This window comes from Bubalus bubalis, chromosome 1 (genome assembly GCF_019923935.1).
Source record: "Bubalus bubalis isolate 160015118507 breed Murrah chromosome 1, NDDB_SH_1, whole genome shotgun sequence".
Taxonomy (NCBI): Eukaryota; Metazoa; Chordata; class Mammalia; order Artiodactyla; family Bovidae; genus Bubalus; species Bubalus bubalis.
The window spans coordinates 163,648,609-163,669,100 of NC_059157.1; the positions used below are offsets into that span (position 1 = coordinate 163,648,609).

Consider the following 20,492-nt stretch of genomic DNA (forward strand, 5'->3'; position numbering starts at 1 on the left):
GCTTCGTGGCCAAGGCTACTAGGTAGGTAGCCACTTGCCCTCAGAGTAAAATAAATCTTTCTCCAGAAGCATTAAAGGCCAAAAACCCTGCTCCAAACTTCCATTCTCTACTTGCACTATCTTGAGAGCCAAATCTGTGAGCACATAGAGTAGCTGTATTAGCATGGCTATCTTTGGCTTTCACTACTCATCACTAGAAGGAGAGAAAGAGTATGTACCAATTACTTTTTATCACAAAACTTGGTGGCTTAAAAGAATAACCATTTTATTTATTCAATTTTTAAAACTTTTTATTGTATATTGGCATATAGCTGATCAACAATGTTGTGATAGTTTCAGATGGACAGCAAAGAGACTCAGCCATACGTAACATATATATCTATTCACCCCTAAACTCCCCCTTATCCAGGCTGCCACATAACATTGAGAATAGTTCCCTGCGCTATACAGTAGGTCTTTGTTGGTTACCTATATTAAATATAGCAGGGTGTACATGTCCATCCCAAACTCCCTAACCATCCCTTCTTCCCGTCCTCCCCCCTTCCCACCATATAGCCTTTTTACAATTTTGTGGACAGGAGTTGAGGCAGGGCTCAGCTGGACTGTTCTTCTATACATAGTGTAGTCTGAAGTCACTTCAGTTCAGTTCGGTTCAGTCGCTCAGTCGTGCCTGACTCTTTGTGACCCCATGAACTGCAGCATGCCAGGCCTCCCTGTCCATCACCAACTCCTGGAGTTTACTCAAACTCATGTCCATCGAGTCGGTGATGCCATCCAGCCGTCTCATCCTCTGTCGTCCCTTTCTCCTCCTGCCCCCATCCCTCCCAGCATCAGAGTCTTTTCCAATGAGTCAACTCTTCGCATGAGGTGGCCAAAGTATTGGAGTTTCAGCTTCAACATCAGTCCTTCCAATGAACACCCAGGACTGATCTCCTTTAGCATGGACTGGTTGGATCTCCAAGGGACTCTCAAGAGTCTTCTCCAACACCACAGTTCAAAAGCATCAATTCTTCGGTGCTCAGCTTTCTTCACAGTCCAACTCTCACATCCATACATGACCACTGGAAAAACCATAGCCTTGACTAGATGGACCTTTGTTGGCAAAGTAATGTCTCTGCTTTTCAATATGCTATCTAGGTTGGTCATAACTTTCCTTCCAAGGAGTAAGCCACTTAGTGGTATTCAACTGGTGGATGGGTTGACTTGGAGGGTCCAAGGTGGGTTTACTTAAGTGTGTGGCCTCATGGTGAGGGTTGCTGAAAGTCTGGGCTTAGCTGGGACGAAAACTTGAAGTATTTGCCCATGGCATCTCTAGCTTGGTAATCTTAGAGCAATGCAACTATTCTATTTGGAATAGCAGCTTGGGTCTCCCTGAGAGAATGTTCTAAGAGACAGGAATTGAAAGCTGCCAGTGTATTAGGGCCTGGCTCTAGAAACTGCCACAGAGTCACTTCTTCCATATTCTTTTGATCTAACAGTCACATTGTGCACCTTCCTCCTCTAATCCCTGCTACCCTTCCCATCCCAAATTAGAGCAGATAACAGAGAGTGTTCCATGGAGGAAATGACAGTGAATCTGCAACTGTCTTTGATCTGCCACGAAGCATGAAAAAGAGAGAAAACTGAGGGGGCTTGAGAAAGCAAAATGTTTTGCCTATGGACTCTGATAGAGGGGTCTGCAAAACTGCCTGGGCTTTGAATAGCCACCTCCGTGGCATCCTCCACTCGTTCGTGTATTCATGCAGTCAGTCTGTCCAAAGAGGGTGTGTCCTCAGGGAGTCAGGCTGAGTGCTTCCCTTAGAAAAATAAATGAAAGTCCTTGAAGGAGGCCACAGCCTTTTCCCTGCTGAAATGGCTTGGTCTGTGCAAGAGCAGAATTCTCTTCTGTGCTGCTCAACTAATGTAGCACATGTTTTCAGGCCTCATAAATTTTGCTGGCTGCATTTTGGGGAGGAAGGCTTCAGTTTATTGTTCTAATTCTTCAGACTTTGTCTTATGACTCACATGAAGCAAGGTACATGGGGAGCTTCCTTTCCATGTTTAAGGAAATGAGTAGTTTTGACTGTTCCAGAAAGCTTTTTTGCAGGGGGCTGGGGATATTAAACACTATTTTTTTTTCCCTTTGGTATTATTATTTCTGATACTTTCAAAAATATACACTTACTGCCATAGGTAAATAATGAATTTCTCATCAAATAAATTCTAAAATACAAAGTATCTGTACTGTGTGATACTTTATACTGTGTGAGGTGGCTTCCCTTGTGGCTCTGATGGTAAAGAATCTGCCTGCCATGCAGGAGACCTGGGTTCAGTCCCTGGGTTGGAAAGATCCCTTGGAGAAGGGAATGGCTACCCACTCCAGTATTCTTGCCTGGAGAATTCTATGGACAGAGAAGCCTGGCAGGCTACAGTCCATGGGGTTGCAAAGAGTCAGACACGACTGAGTGACTAACAATTACACTGTGTGAAGTTTAAAAACCATGATGAATTAAAAGAATTCCTTAGACAGTCTTTGAAAATGCGGGAAGTGAATATAAATTGTGCTTTGTTGTTCTGTTGAACTATCCTCTAAATTTGAGGAATACAACTTTGTAATATGACCATTATTATGCTTTTTTACCCTGAGGATTTATGTCTGAACTTTCATAGTTATTTCAGGGTAACAGTTGTTTATACTGTTTTTAGATATACACTGTCATGTTTCTTAGAAGGAAATGATTGTATTATGGTTTTCTGTCTTTGGATAATGATTCTACTTGGAATAATATATCTATTTTATAATATAGAGTAAATTAAATAGCAGTAGAGTAGCATTTATACATTTTAATGGTTTTTCCCCCCACAAAGCTATGACTATCCTACAAAGAATGACTTGCTTCTCAGTTTCTGCCTTGTTTTGTTTCTCTTTCTCTTACTCCACCTCCTCCTTTCCCACAGAAAGCATTTCTGAAAAGGGGTGGAGGAAAGTGCCCCAGATTGTTTCCTTTATGCCAACCATAGGTGCCTTTGAACCAGCATGTTAGTATTGATGGTTCGTATTACAGAAATACCAACCAAGTTCCTTAAATGCTGATCCCTCGAGGCTGTGGAACTCAGAGTATTTTGCTTCATCACAGTGTCATCTCCCCTGTACAGGACATGGGGAGAAATACTGTCCAGATTTGCTCACAGAGGTTCACATAGTTAGCTTTGACTGTGCAAGCGCACACATATGGAGGAGGAGAAGATGGAATGGGTGGTTCTGATGTCTTCTTATCTTTATTATGGAATACAGGAAGAAAGATCTAAAGAGACTTTTTTAAGTAGTGGAAGAAGTTTTCCTCTATCCAGAATTAGCTTGCTTCTCAGGGTCAAAGATATTATTTAAGACCATACAATAAATGGTGTTAGAGTGAAGACAGTTTTCTGGGGCTTTTGCCAAGATGTCTGATTGTTCAGGTGTGGATTATGTGTATCATCTTGGTGTGTAGTTTTTTTTTTACTTCTTTCTTTTGTTGCTTTGCTCTTAAGCATCACGATTTGAACTTAATGGACTGGAAGTAAAAGTGATACTTGGCTCACCTGTTTAGCTGCCTTTTAGCATCTGGTAGGGACGTAGAGGCACTTTGGCCCTGAAGAGCTCTGAAGATTGTCAGTTCCATTTGTTCTTTCTGTCCCACTCCCCGTTCTTCATAGACAACAACTGCCTGAATATCCTTTGCTCTCTGGGCACTTAGTAATTCCCCTGCATGGTAAGTTGCTTCAGTCATGTCCGATTCTGTGAGATCCCATGGACTGTAGCCTGCCAGGCTCCTCTGTCCATGCAATTCTCCAGGCAAGAATACTGGAGTGGGTTGCCATGCCCTCCTCCAGGGGCTCTTCCTGACCCAGTTATCCAACCCACATCCCTTATGTCTCCTGCACTAGAAGACAGGTTCTTTACCATTTGTGCAGCCTGGTAATTCGCCTGGTCCCCCTGCAGTTTGCAGGAGGGCCCTAGCTGTCTAGCCTGTCCTCTCAGAGCCCCTGCCCTGCAGGCAGGCCTTGACCTTCCTCTCACAGGAGAATTTCTGGGAGAGAAGCCCCTTCCTATCCTTCATCTCTAGGTAGGAAAGGGGGTTGGTACATTTTAATAAGTAGAATGAATTTATTCCCTAATTCTTGGGAAATTAGCACTACTCTGTATTTTTTATTTTTTTGGTATTTTATTTATTTATTTTTTTTAATTTTATTTTATTTTTAGACTTTACATAACTGTATTAGTTTTGCTAAATATCAAAATGAATCCGCCACAGGTATACATGTGTTCCCCATCCTGAACCCTCCTCCCTCCTCCCTTCCCATTCCATCCCTCTGGGTCGTCCCAGTGCACCAGCCCCAAGCATCCAGTATCGTGCATCGAACCTGGACTGGCAACTCGTTTCATACATGATATTTTACATGTTTCAATGCCATTCTCCCATACTCTGTATTTTTTAAAAAACTATTTATTTATTTATTTTTGGCTCCTTCGAGTCTTTGCTGCAGCACATAGGATCTTTTACTGTGGTGTACAGTCTTAGTGGCTTCTCGGCATGTGAGATCTTAGTTCCCTGACCAGGGATCGAACTTATGCCACCTGCATTTCAAGTGCAGAGTCTTAACCACTGTACTGCCAGGGAAGTCCCCTGGAAGCTCCTTATATGCTATGTAAATGTTGTTTCATTTTTCCTTCTACTTCCTTCTGCTTTCATGCCATTGTTCCTCTAGGCGTGTAGTCTGTGGAGAAAACAATTCCTTGGTCCTTCTTCCACAATCTGACGTATACCTTCTGATGCCAAGGACTCAGGCATGAACTTATCACTGAAATCATGCAGAAGATATTAACCCAATGAATTTGAGGAAAGTCTGATTACAGATCTGAAGTGAACTTCCATTATTTCAGGATGGAAAATTGTTTTCTGATTCCTTTTTTTGTCTCACTCAACATTTGCGTAGTGCAAAATAATAAAAAGATAAATGAGGCACGGCTGCCTTCAGATAACTTATGTTTTATCACTGGAGACAAAATGATTAAATCTAATCCAAATTGGTGGCCAGAAGGATGAATTCAAACCGTTCCCTACTTTGTGGGGTTCCAGTGGCTGCCATCTTTGACTTTCATGACTGGAGCAGAGACCAGATCACCTCAGCCCAGAGTTCTGGGAAAGGAGCATAAAGTGCTTTTTACCTTCCTTTTCAGTCCCAACAGGCCAGCAAGTTGTTGGATAACTACAGAATTAGGATCAAAGGGCTGATGAGGTTTGGTATCTCCCCTGATTAGGAATCTTTTTAAGTAGGAGAGTTTTGTTCAAAATGATTCCTATGCATTAACGTTGGTTGCTGTAGCAACACAATTGAACTGCTTGTATCTGATAACTAATGAATTATCTCGAAACATGGCAGGTGCTCCCAGGGCAGGGGTGCCAACAGGCCCAAAGGGATCCCAGCCAGGTCTGCAGAACATGGCCTTATTAGGAAACTTTCTCTGCTTTCACTGTCTCTCACAGACCTTATGGAGAATGACTTTTCATGAAAGACATTCTCCATTGTCTGTGATAATGAGAGTTTTATTTTTGCTGGTGAAGCAGTTTCAGGTTCATCAAAGTAATAGCAACCCTGGAAAAGAAGGCAATTCTCAGGAACTCCTTGGTGGTCCAGTGGTTAGGATTCTGAGTTCTCACTGCTGAGGTCCCAGCTTCAATCCCTGGTCTGGAAACTAAGATCCCACAAGCCAAATGACCAAAAACAAAACAAAACAAAAATCTCAGTTGGATAATGTACTTCTTGCTATCTTCTCATAGAGTTTTTAACTTTTTAAGTTATAACTAGTAGTAGTTGTTTTTGTTGTTTTTGTCTGACTGACATAAGAGAAAGCATTTTGCTAATTGAAAATAATCCAGACTCAACAGACTTCAGGGACTTTCCTGGTGGTCCAGTGGTGAAGATGCTGCACTTCCAAGGCAGGGGGTACAAGTTCTATCCCTGGTCAGGGAAGTAGGATCCCACATGCCATGCAGCCCAAACAAACAAACCCAAGTGGTTCTGTCGCATTACTTTTTCTCCCTGACCTTCAACCCCAGGGCAAATCCCAGCCTCTGGAAAGCCATTCTGCTGAGGGTGCTGTGCTCTGGAGGTAGGATAACTGTAAGAAGGGGAAAAGAAGGAGACTTTATAATGTATGATTCCATTTATATGGACAAACTATAGAGACAGCAGAAGAGTGTTTGTCAGAATAGGGGTGAGGGAGGTGCTCCCTGCAAAGGAGAGGCACTCGGGGATTTGGAGCGTGAGAGCACAGTCTGTGTCTTAGTTGGGGTAGCTGTTTCACAGCTGTATTAGGTATTTGTCAAAACTCTGAACCATACAATTTCACAAAGTGTGACCATGACTATATGTAAATAAAAATAGTAATGAAGTAAAATTATTGCACAGAAAAGACAGGTAGAAAATATTTAAAATAATCAAAACCAAAAAGGAACATAATCGTCATCTATTCTTTTACCTCAAGAGAGCTGTGAAGACGCTGGTAATTTCTTTCCAGTCTTTGTATGTATCTTTTTTTTTAAAATATATATTTAGTTTAAAACAAAACTGGTAGTGTATTATACTACTGTGTGTTACCTCTTTTCTTAATATATTTTGAGAAGTCATCTATTTATTCTGTATCAGCCATGGAAGTGGTGCTTTGAGTTTGGACCTATCTATTTTAGGCTGCCTGGAATCCTTTCTACAGCAACGCTGGACATAAATTTTAAAAAACCATGAACCACACATGCCCACAAGACTATAGACTATTCTGCTGTTACAGCTTAAAAACCAACACAATATTTGCTCAGTATCATAAAGGGCATGTTTACAGCTTTACCCAATGAAATGGAAAATTTGAGTAACTGGTCAGAAACTGAGAAACAAGCTTCTCAGTCCCTATTTGTCCCTCTGAAAGAACGATTCCTTGACATGAAAACAGACTCTTGGCTTTATCTGAGTAGAGTATTCCATTGTTTTATTCATTCAGATGTGAAGCTTGGGGTCTTTCTGGCTCAAAGATGATTTCTGACTGGAGGACTTCCTGTCAACCCTCAGGGCCTGGAAGAATCTTAAGTAGAGAAGCCTTCACTCCCTCTGTGTTGTGGAGAAACCGTTATTATTCTCAGGCAGACTCAGCACTGCTTTCACCCCCATCCTTCACTTAATTGGGGCTCAGTGGACAGGAGAAAGCAGCTTGTCAGACAAAAATGCTGACTCAGCTCGGCCTCTGGTTGCCAGGACAACGGGGACCAGGGGAGAGGGCTTGGGCGGGAGGCCTCGGAATTCTTTGGCAGGTCTCACAGATTTCTGTGGGGCTTGACAGCCACTATCGGGTCTGGCGGGCCAGCTGGCCGGCCTCTTTCGGCCATTCCTGACTGAGGGCCCTGGGGAGGGACACACCCGGCTGTGAGCAAGGCTGGTCCAGGGAAGGCTCCGAGGTCTGTTGTTTGTCATGTGAAGAACAACGATTTAGAGAGGTTAAAAAGTGTCATATCGTAGCATAAATAGTGGCAGCTTCATGGAGTCCTGCCTTCAGCACATGGGGCTATGATTCCTTTTAGAAAAGCATTTCAGGGAATTAGGTTTCGGGGTTGACCAGGAACATCAGTGGTCATGTTGTCCACCCGTGGATCCCACTAGAGTAGCCTGGCTGTGTACATTCATTCACTCATTCATTTGTTCGACATGTTCTAGGCACTGAATGCACAGCAGTGAACTAATAGGCTTGTTCTTTACCTTCATAGAGTTTCCATTCTAACTGCTGTCAGTGTTCTATTTGCCTGGTCCTGGAAATAATTCATTTTCTTAAAGAAATTACCAATTCCTTTCAAAAGGACACTTTTGAAAGATGTTATAAAATCAAACACATTTAAAATTTGTATTTATTTTTAAATATCTATTTTTTTAGGCAATTAAAAAACTTTATTGAAATATAGTTGATTTACAGTGTTGTGTTTGTTTTAGGTGTACAGCAAAGTGTTTCGGTAACATATATATATGTGTGTGTATCTATATCATCTCTGTGATATAGGGAATGTTTGCCATCCTGGGAAAGCTTTATCAGACTTTGAGAGTGATGGAAAAAGCCAAAAATGGAAAATACTGAGCATTCTTAATCATTAGTTAAATTGGTCAACCAATTTGAATTGGCATAAGAAAGCATTTTGATCCCTGGGTGGGGAAGTACCCCTGGAGGAGAGCATAACAACCCACTTCACTATTCTTGCCTGGAGAATCCCATGGACAGAGGAATCTGGAAGGCTACAGTTGATGGGGTTGCAAAGAGTCGGACACAACTGAAGCGACTGAGCACGCATATATTCTTTTTTCAGGTTATTTTCCATTATAGGTTCTTGCAATTTTTTAGATAATTTTTAAACTTCCCTTTTCATTTCCAATTACATAGCATTGGCCATATTGTCCATGTTTTACAGTACATCCTTTTAGCCTATCTTACACCCAATAGTGTGTATCTTCCTCTCCCCCACCCATGTATTACCCCCAACTCCCACACTGGTAACCACTGGTTTGTTCTCTGTATCTGTTATATTTGCTAGTTTCTTGTAATTTTTAATTCCACATATAAGTGATATTGCACATTGTCTTTCTCTGTCTGACTTATTTCACTTGGCATAGTGCCCTCCGAGTCCACCCGTGCTTTTGCAGATGGCAAAATTTTATTTTTTTATGGCTGAGTAGTACAAACACAGTTTTTAAAATGGAGGTTCACCAAGTTTGAACAAAGGAAAAGCAGCTTCATATTTCTGACCTTGATAAGATCTCTGAGGTATAAAGAAATACTCCATCTTGAAATCCATTCAGCTATTTTTTTTTTTTAAGTGAAGAGGAGAGTATCTAAATTATAATGTTTCCCTTAATGTGATTCTAAAGGATAACAGAGATTATGGAACAATACAAAACTGTTTTATACATCTTGAATTAAAGAGTGTCAAGAAGGCTGTGGTTAATAATTAGGGACTCAACAAATGTCTTTCCCAAAGTGTCAGAGTTTTGAATATTCTTTCCTAGCGACAGCCTGGGTCTGGCAGCTGAGCCTGTGTGATGAGGTATTTCCAAAGAGAGGCTCCAGGAAATGTGACAATAAAGTTCTAGAATTCCTTGGCACAGAGTTAAAAAGAAATTTACACTGGGTATGGGGTTTTTTGCCCCCCTATAAAGAAGGTCAATAATTCGGCATTCTGCCTCTGAAGTCCCTCAGGGTTTTGGCAGCGAGAGCAACTTCTCTGCACCAGAATAATTTTTTTAATGTTAAGATTTCAAAATATTGTCTTTCTTTTCTTTTTTTTTTTTCATTTGTTTCTACTCACTCCACCCCTTATAATTAAAACAATCCAGTCTTCCATTTTTGTAGTATTCCTGGCCACACACACTTAAATCAAACAGATCACCCTCAGAAGAAGTTATTGTCTTCCTTTGTCTTTGAAGTACATTCCAGCGAGGGCCAGAGCTGGCTGGCTGGCGAGAGACCCTCCCTTCACCCAGGACGGACAGGGCTACAGGGTGCTTTCAACTGCTGTTTACTTTCTCACCTTCTCTGTTGATTCATTCCATGGGCAGGCGGGAGGCCAATGGGGAGCTGAAAGGAGTGGAGGTTTGAAGTTCTCTTCCAGGGACATCTTCCTCTTATGAATCAGCATTTGTCTTTTACCTACTAACCCCTCCAGCTATTTTAAACACCATCCCATCCCCAGCCCCTAGGAGAGGGTACTTTTAAACCCACATATATATAATTATTCGCTTCAGGAAGCTAGATGGAAGACCACAAACTCTGAAGGAGATTCTCAGGCCTTTATTTTGTACCAGTCTTTACACCCCCAGCTTGCTGCTGCTGCTAAGTCGTGTCAGTCGTGTCCGACTCTGTGCGACCCCATAGACGGCAGCCCACCAGGCTCCCCCGGCCCTGGGATTCTCCAGGCAAGAACACTGGAGTGGGTTGCCGTTTCCTTCTCCAATGCATGAAAGTGAAAAGTGAAAGTGCAGTCGCTCAGTCGTGTCCGACTCTTAGCGACCCCATGGACTGCAGCCAACCAGGCTCCTCCGTCCATGGGATTTTCCAGGCAAGAGTACTGGAGTGGGGTGCCATTGCCTTCTCCGCCCCCAGCTTGAATGTAGACAAAAAAATAAAGTTGTGGTGGAGGAAAGTAGGGGTGGAGTTACCAGGGGCAGCTTTCCAGATCATTCTGAAAACTGGCCTTTAACATCTTAATTTGTAACTCTGCTATCTGTGCTTGTGAATTCCCAGGACACTAGCTCCACCCATATACATTGAAACGGATCAGAGAGGCCAGTTCGATCTCTTTTCCAATTCAGAGAGAGAGTGTGTTCAGGAAGTGAAACAGGACGGTTTGTTAAATCCTCTAAACTGCCTGAAGCTCTGCTCCCTTGTAGCTCAGCTGGTAAAGAATCCGCCTGCAATGCAGGAGACCCTGGTTCGATTCCTGGGTTCAGAAAATACTTCAGATAAGGGATAGGCTATCCACTCCAGTATTCTTGGGCTCCCCTGGTGCCTCAGTTGGTAAAGAATCAGCCTGCAATGCAGGAGGCCTAAATTCAGTCCCTGGGATTGGCAAGATCCCCTGGTGGAGGGCATAGCAATCTACTCCAGTATTCTTGCCTGGAGAATCTCCATGGACAGAGGATCCTGGCGGGCTATAGTCCATGGGGTCGCAGAGACACAGCTGGACAACTAAGCGCACAAACACAACCTGAAGAAGGCGGGGACTGGCATTTCCATGTTCTAACTGTGAAAGCAGGCTCAGAGAAATGAGATAACGCGCCCAAGTCCCACAGCTAGTAGGTGAAAGGGCTGACAGTTTGAGGTCTTGAGGTCTGCCAACCTCAGTCCTTGGCTTTCCTCTCTCTGCCGCTGACTGTGTAGTGGCTGTGAGAACGGACTCTGGGGCCAGATCCTGGGAAAGTTGCTTAGCCTGTCTTCGCCTCAGTGTCCTCATCTATAAAATGGAGAGAGCTGGGCTGTCGAGGATGAAATGAAATAGTATGTTGGCACACTTAGGATGGCGCTTCACAAGTTGTAAGTGATACCTAAGTATTAGCTAATACCTTTGTATCCTAAAACATTTAGCGTGATCAGTAGCTCATTTTATTAGCTGCCTCCCTGTGCCAGGTTCTTGATAAATATGCTTTTTAATCTTTATAACCAGCCAGCAAGATAAATCTTAAAAGTCTTTTTTTTTCCAGATTAACAAACTGAAAAAAAAAGTGTAGTCCAAGATGCTATATCTAAGGAGTAGCTGAGCTAGGATTTAAGCTTTCATCATTTTGATTCCAAGAACACTTTTTTTTCCTATGCCAAGCCCAGGTCATGTCCAGTAGCATTTACGCCTCAACAAGTGTTTGAAAATTCCAGTGGCCAGTAGCCCAGAGAATTGAGAAGCAGCCAGTCCTACCAATGAATGGACTACATCAGATGTGGCTCCAATCTGGGATAGAGGGAATCTTCCTTCTTCCATGTGACAGTCCATTAATAGTTTGAGAGCCACAGTTGCCACTCAGTATCTCTTTTAAACAGTCCCCTTGCTTCTTCATGGGACTTTCCTGGTGGCTCAGATAGTAAAGAATCTGCCTGCAATGCGGGACATGCAGGTTTGATCGCTGGCTCAGGAAGGTCCCCTGGAGGAGGAACCCACTCCGGTATTCTTACCTGGGAAATCCCATGGACAGAGAGGAGCCTGGTGGGCTATACATTCCATGGGGTTACAAAGAGTCAGGCATGACCGAGCAACTTCACTTTCACTTGCTTCTTCATAGACATAATACCCTGACCTCTTCCCATGTTGAATTTTCTCCTTTGATCACTCTTTGTAAAAATCGTGACAGTGTAGAACAGAGATCTGGATGCAGTCTTGCATGTGGAGGTTGGTAGATCCTTGAATGTAGTAGAAATAGAAGCCGTGCTGACTACTTGAGTTGGAAAGAAGGTTTGGAGCATGTAGATGTCAGGGAGAGAGACCCTACTAGGCATGGCCCTTGTCCATTATTTTTTGTTGTAGCCTGTTTCCCCTCTAGAATCCTCACTGAGCAGGGCACTATCTGTATTTTTCATTGCTATATGCCTGCTGCTGAGGTGCCTGGCCTCTGATAGTCTCAATAGTATTTTTTAAAAATAATTTTTATTTATTATTTTTGGCTGCACTGGGTCTTCATCGCTGCTCAGGCTTTTCTCTAGTTGCGACGAGTGGGGGCTATTTTCTAGTTGTGGTGTGAGGGCTTCTCATTGCTGTAGCTTCTTTTGTTGCAGAGCATGGGCTCTAGGGCATGCACGCTTCATTATTTGTGGCATGTGGGCTCAGTAATTACAGCTCCTGGGCTCTAAAGCACAGGCTCGGTGGTTGTGGTGCTTGGGCTTAGTTGCTTGGAGGCATGTGGGATCTTCCTGGACCAGGGATCGAACCCATGTCTCCTGCATTGGCAGGCGGATTCTTTACCACTGAGACACCAGGGAAGCCCTCTCCATAGTATTTTTTTAAAAAATAAATACAGGTGCAAATGAATGAGTCTTTGTGGGATCTTTGGGAGACAGTTAGCTGAGATTTGCAAGTAGGAGAGGTGGTGATGGCATTAAGAAAAAACTTGAAGTTAGCAAGAAGAGCTGCTCTAGGGCCAGGTGAGGAATGTACTTATGAGACGTGAAGTTTCAGACCCCAAATGGACATGTTATTTTGGACTTCAGGGCTGGGAGAGGGGCAGCTGGTGGCTTGCTGTGGTCATCAGGAAAGGCATTCGGGGAAAAAGGCAGTGGAACAGAACCTCTAAAGGTGGAGGAGAAATGGCCTGATGAAGAGGGACCCAAAGTACTGACAAGTCCAGGAAACTGTAGACTTGTTTGGGAGGACAGGTGGGTGGCAGTGGAAGGGACACTGGGAGGGGATCTGTGAATAGACTTGCTGACCTGGAGTGGAGGTAGGAGGTGAGAGACAAACCAAAGGCTCAGATGTGCTTCCAGCTTAGGATTTAAGCTTTCATCATTTTGATTCCAAGAACACTTTTTTTTCCTATGCCAAGCCCAGGTCATGTCCAGTAGCATTTACAGCTGCACCGCCAGCTCTGAGTTGGAGGCCTGAGTCACATCCTAGACCAGCCTTGTTCAACTGTCCCTATTTGCACATCAGTTCACTTAGTCCAGTGCCCAATCTTCAGCCTTGCCTCAGCTGTTTTTGTTCCATCAGTCTCAGCTCCACATCTTAGTCAAACTAAAGTCAGGTGTTTGCCTTTCATTTCTGCCCATGTGAAGGGAGGGGATGTCATGTGGCAGCTAAAATCACAGTGGATCTAGGGCTTAATTTTATACATAAATTTAGTGTTTTTTTTTTTTTTTTTTAATAAAAATCCTCCCTTGTTTGCATGAGGACATGTCAGGATGAGGACATGTCAGTGAGGTTAGTTCTTTTATTTCCAAGCCTTAGATTTTGTACTGCTCTTCTTCAATTTATGAACAGAAGTAGGAAACTTATTTTCATTCAAAAAGAGACTAGACCTTTAAAAATTCTAAATATGCAATATATTATTAAATATATAATTATATATCTTATATAAAATATAATTGAATGAAATGAAGCTTCTCATTATTGTCCAATTACATTAAAATTTAATTTTATGTTATATAAAAAGGTTTACAAACCTGTTTGTGTTTTTTTTTTTTTTTAAAGCTATATTTTTAGCCTTGCTGACTCATGATGAATTTCACACTTGGTATAATCTTCCAAGGTGAAAGCTGATCAGGAAAAAGTGTCAAACCACTCAAAGTGGATTAGCTCCATGTTGTAGTGTGACTTTTAAGATGGTTTATTTTTACTTTAGTTTTGTTGGGATTGGAATACAGAACACGAGGTGCCAGTAATAATAATATTTAGTTAACACTTATTAAATGATCTTGTATGCCAGCACTGTTCTATGCACACAGCGAATTACCTCATTTATCACCACAGCTTTCCTATTGGGCGGATTCTATTATTATCCCCAGTTTACATATCAGGAACAAAAATATTAAATACCTGGCTGGGAGGTGGCATGGCCAGGGTTCAGACCCAAGCATCTGGCCCCAGATGCTGCTCCTGACGACTCTGGCCTTCTGCTCATCTTCTGTGTTGGGAACAGGAAAAACGCAGTAGGATCATTTCAGTAGGATGGCATATAAACCTGGCTAGTTGGGATGTATACAATAGACTGTTGTTTTACTCATATTTGTGGTTGGGGGTGAGAATTGAATGTTCTTAGTTAATTTTTCTTTTGTTATTAATTATAATTGAAAATATTTCCATTTGAATTCCAGTGATATTTTCATTCCTCCACTGAGTGAATATTTATCAAGTACCTAGTATATGTCTGGGCTGTTATACACAGTGGGGACACAGAAGTGAACATGATAAATAAGATCTCTTTCCTCTGGAGCTTACACTCTAAAGAGAAGGACAGACAGTAAATATGTCAGTTGCCATGAAGAACATTTAATGTAATCTCTGAAGAGATTGCATCTGTTGAGACAGTCATCAGTGAGGGAATGAACTTTGGGAAGATCTGAGCAGTGTGTTCCAAGCAGAAGGAACAGTTGGAACAGAGGCCAAAAGTGGGAGGAACAGTGGGGAGGGAGTGAGGGGGGACATGTCCCATACGAAGGAGGAGACATGGCCAGTGATGTCAGGCAGGCTTGTGGGCCACTGTGGATAGGGAGCATGTGGGTTTAGAGCCAGGGGCCAACATCGCCTTCACAGTGGCTGCTGTGACTTAAGAATGGTCTCATAATAATCTCGAAGAAAGTGTTGCATCATCCCCCACCCTGAAAACCTTTCTATCTCAGACTTGCCTAATTTATATTTCGGAGCTAGTTTTCAGGTATAGTCAACACATTATCGTCTCTCATTTGTTAGTTATTTCAAGGTGAAAATGATATCCTGAGCCCCCTACAGGCAGAACAAAGCATTGCCTCTTATGATAATGGGATCAAATCCTCCAAGTATTGAATCATTTGGAAAATACGGATGTGGAGGAATGGAACTTCAGGTATCTTTCATTTAAAATAAAGGGAGGAGAAGTGAAATGGCACCATTAAACGTTTCCACCAATATAGTATAAAATTCACCCAGCTTTGGTTATTATAAATCAGTTCAGTTGAGTCACTCGGTTGTGTCCGACTCTGTGACCCCATGAATTGCAGCATGCCAGGCCCATCACCAACTGCCAGAGTTTACCCAAACTCATGTCCATCGAATCAGTGATGCCATCCAGCCATCTCATCCTCTGTCGTCCCCTTCTCCTCCTGCCCCCAATCCCTCCCAGCATCAGGGTCTTTTCCAATGAGTCAACTCTTCACATGAGGTGGCCAAAGTATTGGAGTTTCAGCTTCAGCATCAGTCCTTCCAATGAACACCCAGGACTGATCTCCTTTAGGATGGACTGGTTGGATCTCCTTGCAGTCCAAGGGACTCTCAAGAGTCTTCTCACCACAGTTCAAAAGCATCAGTTCTTTGGCGCTCAGCTTTCTTCACAGTCCAACTCTCACATCCATACATGACCACTGGAAAAACCATAGCCTTGACTAGATGGACCTTTGTTGGCAAAGTAATGTCTCTGCTTTTGAATATGCTATCTAGGTTGGTCATAACTTTCCTTCCAAGGAATAAGCGTCTTTTAATTTCATGGCTGCAGTCACCATCTGCAGTGATTTTGGAGCCCCCCAAAATAAAGTCTGACTCTGTTTCCACTGTTCCCCATCTATTTCCCATGAAGTGATGGGACCAGATGCCATGATCTTCATTTTCTGAATGTTGAGCTTTAAGCCAAGTTTTTCACTCTCCTCTTTCACTTTCATCAAGAGGCTTTTTAGTTCCTTTTCACTTTCTGCCATAACGGTGGTGTCATCTGCATATCTGAGGTTATTGATATTTCTCCCAGCAATCTTGATTCCAGCTTGTGTTTCTTCCAGCCCAGCGTTTCTCATGATGTACTCTTCATAGAAGTTAAATAAGCAGGGTGACAATATGCAGTCTTGACGTACTCCTTTTCCTATTTGGAACCAGTCTGTTGTTCCATGTCCAGTTCTAACTGTTGCTTCCTGACCTGCATATAGGTTTTTCAAAAGGCAGGTCAGGTTGTTCTGGTATTCCCACCTCTTTCAGAATTTTCCACAGTTTATTGTGATCCACACAGTCAAAGGCTTTGGCATGGTCAATAAAGCAGAAATAGATGTTTTTCTGGAACTCTCTTGCTTTTTCTATGATCCAGCAGATGTTGGCAATTTGATCTCTGGTTCCTCTGCCTTTTCTAAAACCAGCTTGAAATCAGGAAGTTCACGGTTCATGTATTGCTGAAGCCTGGCTTGGAGAATTTTGAGCATTACTTTACTAGCGTGTGAGATGAGTGCAATTGTGTGGTAGTTTAAGCATTCTTTGGCATTGCCTTTCTTTGGGATTGGAATGAAAGCTGACCTTTTCCAGTCCTGTGGCCACTTCTGAGTTTTCTAAATTTGCTGGCATAATGAGTGCAGCACTTTCACAGCATCATCTTTCAGGATTTGAAATAGCTCAACTGGAATTCCATCACCTCCACTAGCTTTGTTCATAGTGATGCTTATTATAAATAGTCCTTTTGAATTTAATTTATATATTTAGCCACTCACAAGCATTCTTTTAAAATAAATACTCTATTAGAACTATCCCAGGAGTAACTTAAATGAACAGGAAAGCTTAAAATATTAAAGCTGTATTATTTTATATATTTCTATAATAATAATAATTCATATATATTGTGTGTATATATATATGTATGTATTTTTATCCAATGAAGTTCCAGAAATGATTCTTATTAGGTTTAAATTCAGACCATCTGGAAATTGCAAATTTATCTAGTATTTTTAAGAAATATGGTGATAAAATTGCATCACGTGTAAAGAAGTGCAGAAATCTCTTCAAATTGTATGTTTAAAAGGATAGCCGTTTAGGGGTAAACTCCACATTTATTCAGAATGGTTGGAGAATGGGAATATTCTAGTTAAAGTTGATTTTCTTTTTTGGATAATGAAGGTTATTGCCTGAAGGATCTTTGCATTTACTGTCTATAAAGGACTAAAAATTACATCATTGACTAGCTGTTTTCAGACTGTGGTGTGTGTATATGAGTGTGTTTGAGGGGTTGGTGGGGCTCTGTTCCTCACACCAGGTCCAATTCCCTGTTATTCTTATGTGTGAAGCCTCCGGGTAAGCTTGGGTTAGAAGATAAGGTTTCTAATGAACACTGCTTACCACGTAAAGACAACTATAGCAAATAATTCAGTTTTTCTACATGTATTCAGAAGGTACTTCTAAGATTGGAATTATGGACTAAAATCCCCCTTTAAAAATCTCCTTTTTTGGGGGGGTGGTTTGGTTTTCATAGATTACTGAGTAAAATTTAGGTTAGTTAAGTATTGAATTATTTGAAATCTGGATGAACAGAAGTGAACCAGGAGCCCTTTCTAGACAGAGTATTGATTTCAGTATAAATTAAAAATGCAGTTTCTTATCTATCAGATCTTCATGGTTTGTAATAGTCATGCTACCGTAACTCCTAGGAACAGTATGATGAACCCTAGTAACCGAAAGTTTTTATAGCCGATGACTTCACTAGACTTGTCTAGACAGCAGTTACTCTGTTGCTGTCTAAAATCATCACTGCTTAGGGCTGGAAGAGATCTAACTTAGATGGCCTGAATATTCTGTGTGCTGTGGTAGCCTTGGTTTGGGGTTTGATGGATGGCAAGACCAGTGATTCAGCTTGGGTAGTGGGAAACTCATAGGCATAAACATGGGAAGGGCCTAACTTAGGTTTTGGACACATGGGAAAATATACAAAAGTTTTATTCTCTGGAAACAGCAGCAAATTTGAAAGGAATCTGATGTCTGGTCATGTTTGTCAAAATAGGAGAGACTCCCTGGAGGTTATATCTAGAGAAAGAAATTGCAGTCAAATTTGTAACCTTTTGGATGGACTCTCCTTGGCAAAATCATGTTAGCTTTAAAAAAAAAATGCTGGTGTTTTAATTTTTGCTAATGAAATCCATATGCTATCAGTTAATCATCAAGTGAGATCTGGATTGGATCTGCATGCTTCTCCAAACTTCAGCCATTTTAGTGGACAGAATAATTAGTCAAATAGAAAAACCGATTGACTAACAAACTTTTAAACCGGTTGCTTTGCTCTCCTGGTTATCATCTAAAACTGCCAGTTGTGATTTAACACAGAGCCTGAACTCTGTAATTCCACAGCTTTACTGGGCTGTAAGTGGCAAAGACCAGAATGTACCTGCTAGTCCAGAAGAGTCCAGTTGCTTTGATTGACTTAGATTTGGTCTGATCACTTGGGGTAAAAATAGCCTTGTCCTTGAGAAAGTGTCTTGAGAGGTCTTTATATGATTTGGGTGTTTAAGCAATTTGGATGGGTTGGACAGTTACTCCATCAGTGCTTTGAGGGCAAATATTAACATGAGCTTCTCATTAACTTGGTGTCTGTGAGAAAGTGACTTACGCCTGTAAGACTTCTTCATAGAAAGAACACTAATGATTTCCTGATGATTCTGACTTATGAGGAATAAACATAAAGTGCTTTTGTGTTTGGTGAAAAGTTTTTATGTGAAGCATCCTTTGCTCCAATCCTTGTAACCAGTGAATCACTGTTGCCTCTCCCCCTGACTGTCATCTTTCTGCAGGAAGCTGCCCTCTGTAGACAGCTCCCCATGGAGGCTGAGACTCTAGCCACGGTTCAGGCTGCTGTCAACCCTCCTGCCATGACCCCAGACATGAGATCCATCACTAATAATAGCTCGGATCCTTTCCTCAATGGGTAAGTCAACATTTTAAGGCCACTTATTTTTGCTTTCTTTATTATGAGGTTTAGAGTATAATGGATCTTTGTTTATATTGGGAAAAGTTGGGGAGCTTGGAGGTTGGGGTGAGGATAGAGGGAGGATGTGGAGGGACATGGCAGAAAAATATAAAAGCAGACAAGAAGTCACCAATTTTTTTTTTTTAATCTCAAATTCAAAAATTGATGCTATGGCATGGAGTAAACCCCTAGTCAATAATTTGAAAATAGGGATGAATTTATGATTTCAATAGCGTGGTGTTTGTAGTAATTATTTAGAAGAATCTTGTGGTTTGATATAGCCAATGGAGATAAAAACTTGTTATGTGGCAAATAGGAGCAAAACAAATAAGAGGTGATATTTGTGGTGAAATATGAATAAGGTGTTAGTTAATAGTATTATTATGGTTGTTGTTGTTTAGGCACGAAGTTATGGACTCTGTTGCGACCTCATGGACTGTAGCCCACCAGGCCTTTCTGTCTATGGGATTTCCCAGGCAAGAATACTGGAGTGGGTTGCCATTTCCTTCTTTGGGTGATCTTCCCGACCCAGGGATCAAACCCCGGTCTCCTACTTTGGTAGGCAGATTCTTTACCACCGAGCCACCAGGGAAGCCAGTTAATAGTGTTATACATTGTCAGTTCCTGATATTGATCCTTCTATTGTGGTTATGTACCGTGTCCTTGGGGAAAATGCACACAGCATGCACAGGAGCTCTGTACTCTTTTTACATCTTCTATGTGAGTCTAAAATTATTTCACAATTAATGAATGAAATAAAACAAAGACGTGTTGTTTTAAAATATGAAATATATGAGCAGAAGGAAAAGGTAATTGAACCAGAAATATCTTCATGAGTAGAAGTAGTCAACCTTAATTGTAGCCTTTTAAACCCAAATAAAGGGCAGTTTTCTATTTCCTGTGTCTCTTCTGCCCTTGTGGAGGCTTCAGGCAACAAGCAAATACAGTTATGAAAGTTACTAAAAATAGAAGAATGAAAACAAACAGTAATAAAAATACTGAAGGAAAGGAGTTTCTAAATGACTGATACAAAAATAATTCAAATGTCCAGAAAAAATGTAAAGAATAACTTGAGATTTACCCATGTACCCAACACCCAGGTTTTCCATATTTACATTGATCTTATTTTTTTTAATAAATATTACAACTAATATTTAAACTCTTCCCCACCACCCCTGAAATACATTTCTTTTTCTTCTTCCCTGCCTAGTGGTAGCCACCATTTGGATATTGATGTATATCCATCACACCTATTTTTATACTTCTCATTGCCTGTCAAAGGCTTCCCAGTTGGCACTACTGATACAGAATTACCTGCCAGTGCAGGAGACGCAAAAGAGGTGGGTTTGATCCATGTGTCAGGAAGATCCCCTGAAGGAGGAAATGGCAACCCAGTCCAGTATTCTTACAATTCCATGGACAGAGAAGCCTGGCGGCCTACAGTCCATGGGGCCGCAAAGGGTTGGACACACTGTGCATGTGTGCAAGCACACATACACACACACACACATGCACACACACACACACACACACACAGCCTATCAATGTCTGTATCCAGAAGCAATATTCAA

At 41.7% G+C, this 20,492-nt stretch overlaps 1 protein-coding gene across 2 annotated transcripts in view; it reads left to right on the plus strand.

Annotated features, from left to right (window-relative positions):
• The window catches only part of WWTR1 (WW domain containing transcription regulator 1), a 146,539-nt gene that overhangs the window by 116,511 nt on the left and 9,536 nt on the right, over positions 1-20,492 (plus strand). For both annotated transcript variants that reach the window (XM_006063117.4, XM_006063116.4), the window contains exon 5: positions 18,746-18,879. In XM_006063117.4, the coding sequence (XP_006063179.1) occupies positions 18,746-18,879 (134 nt within the window). The remainder of the gene's footprint in view (positions 1-18,745; positions 18,880-20,492) is intronic.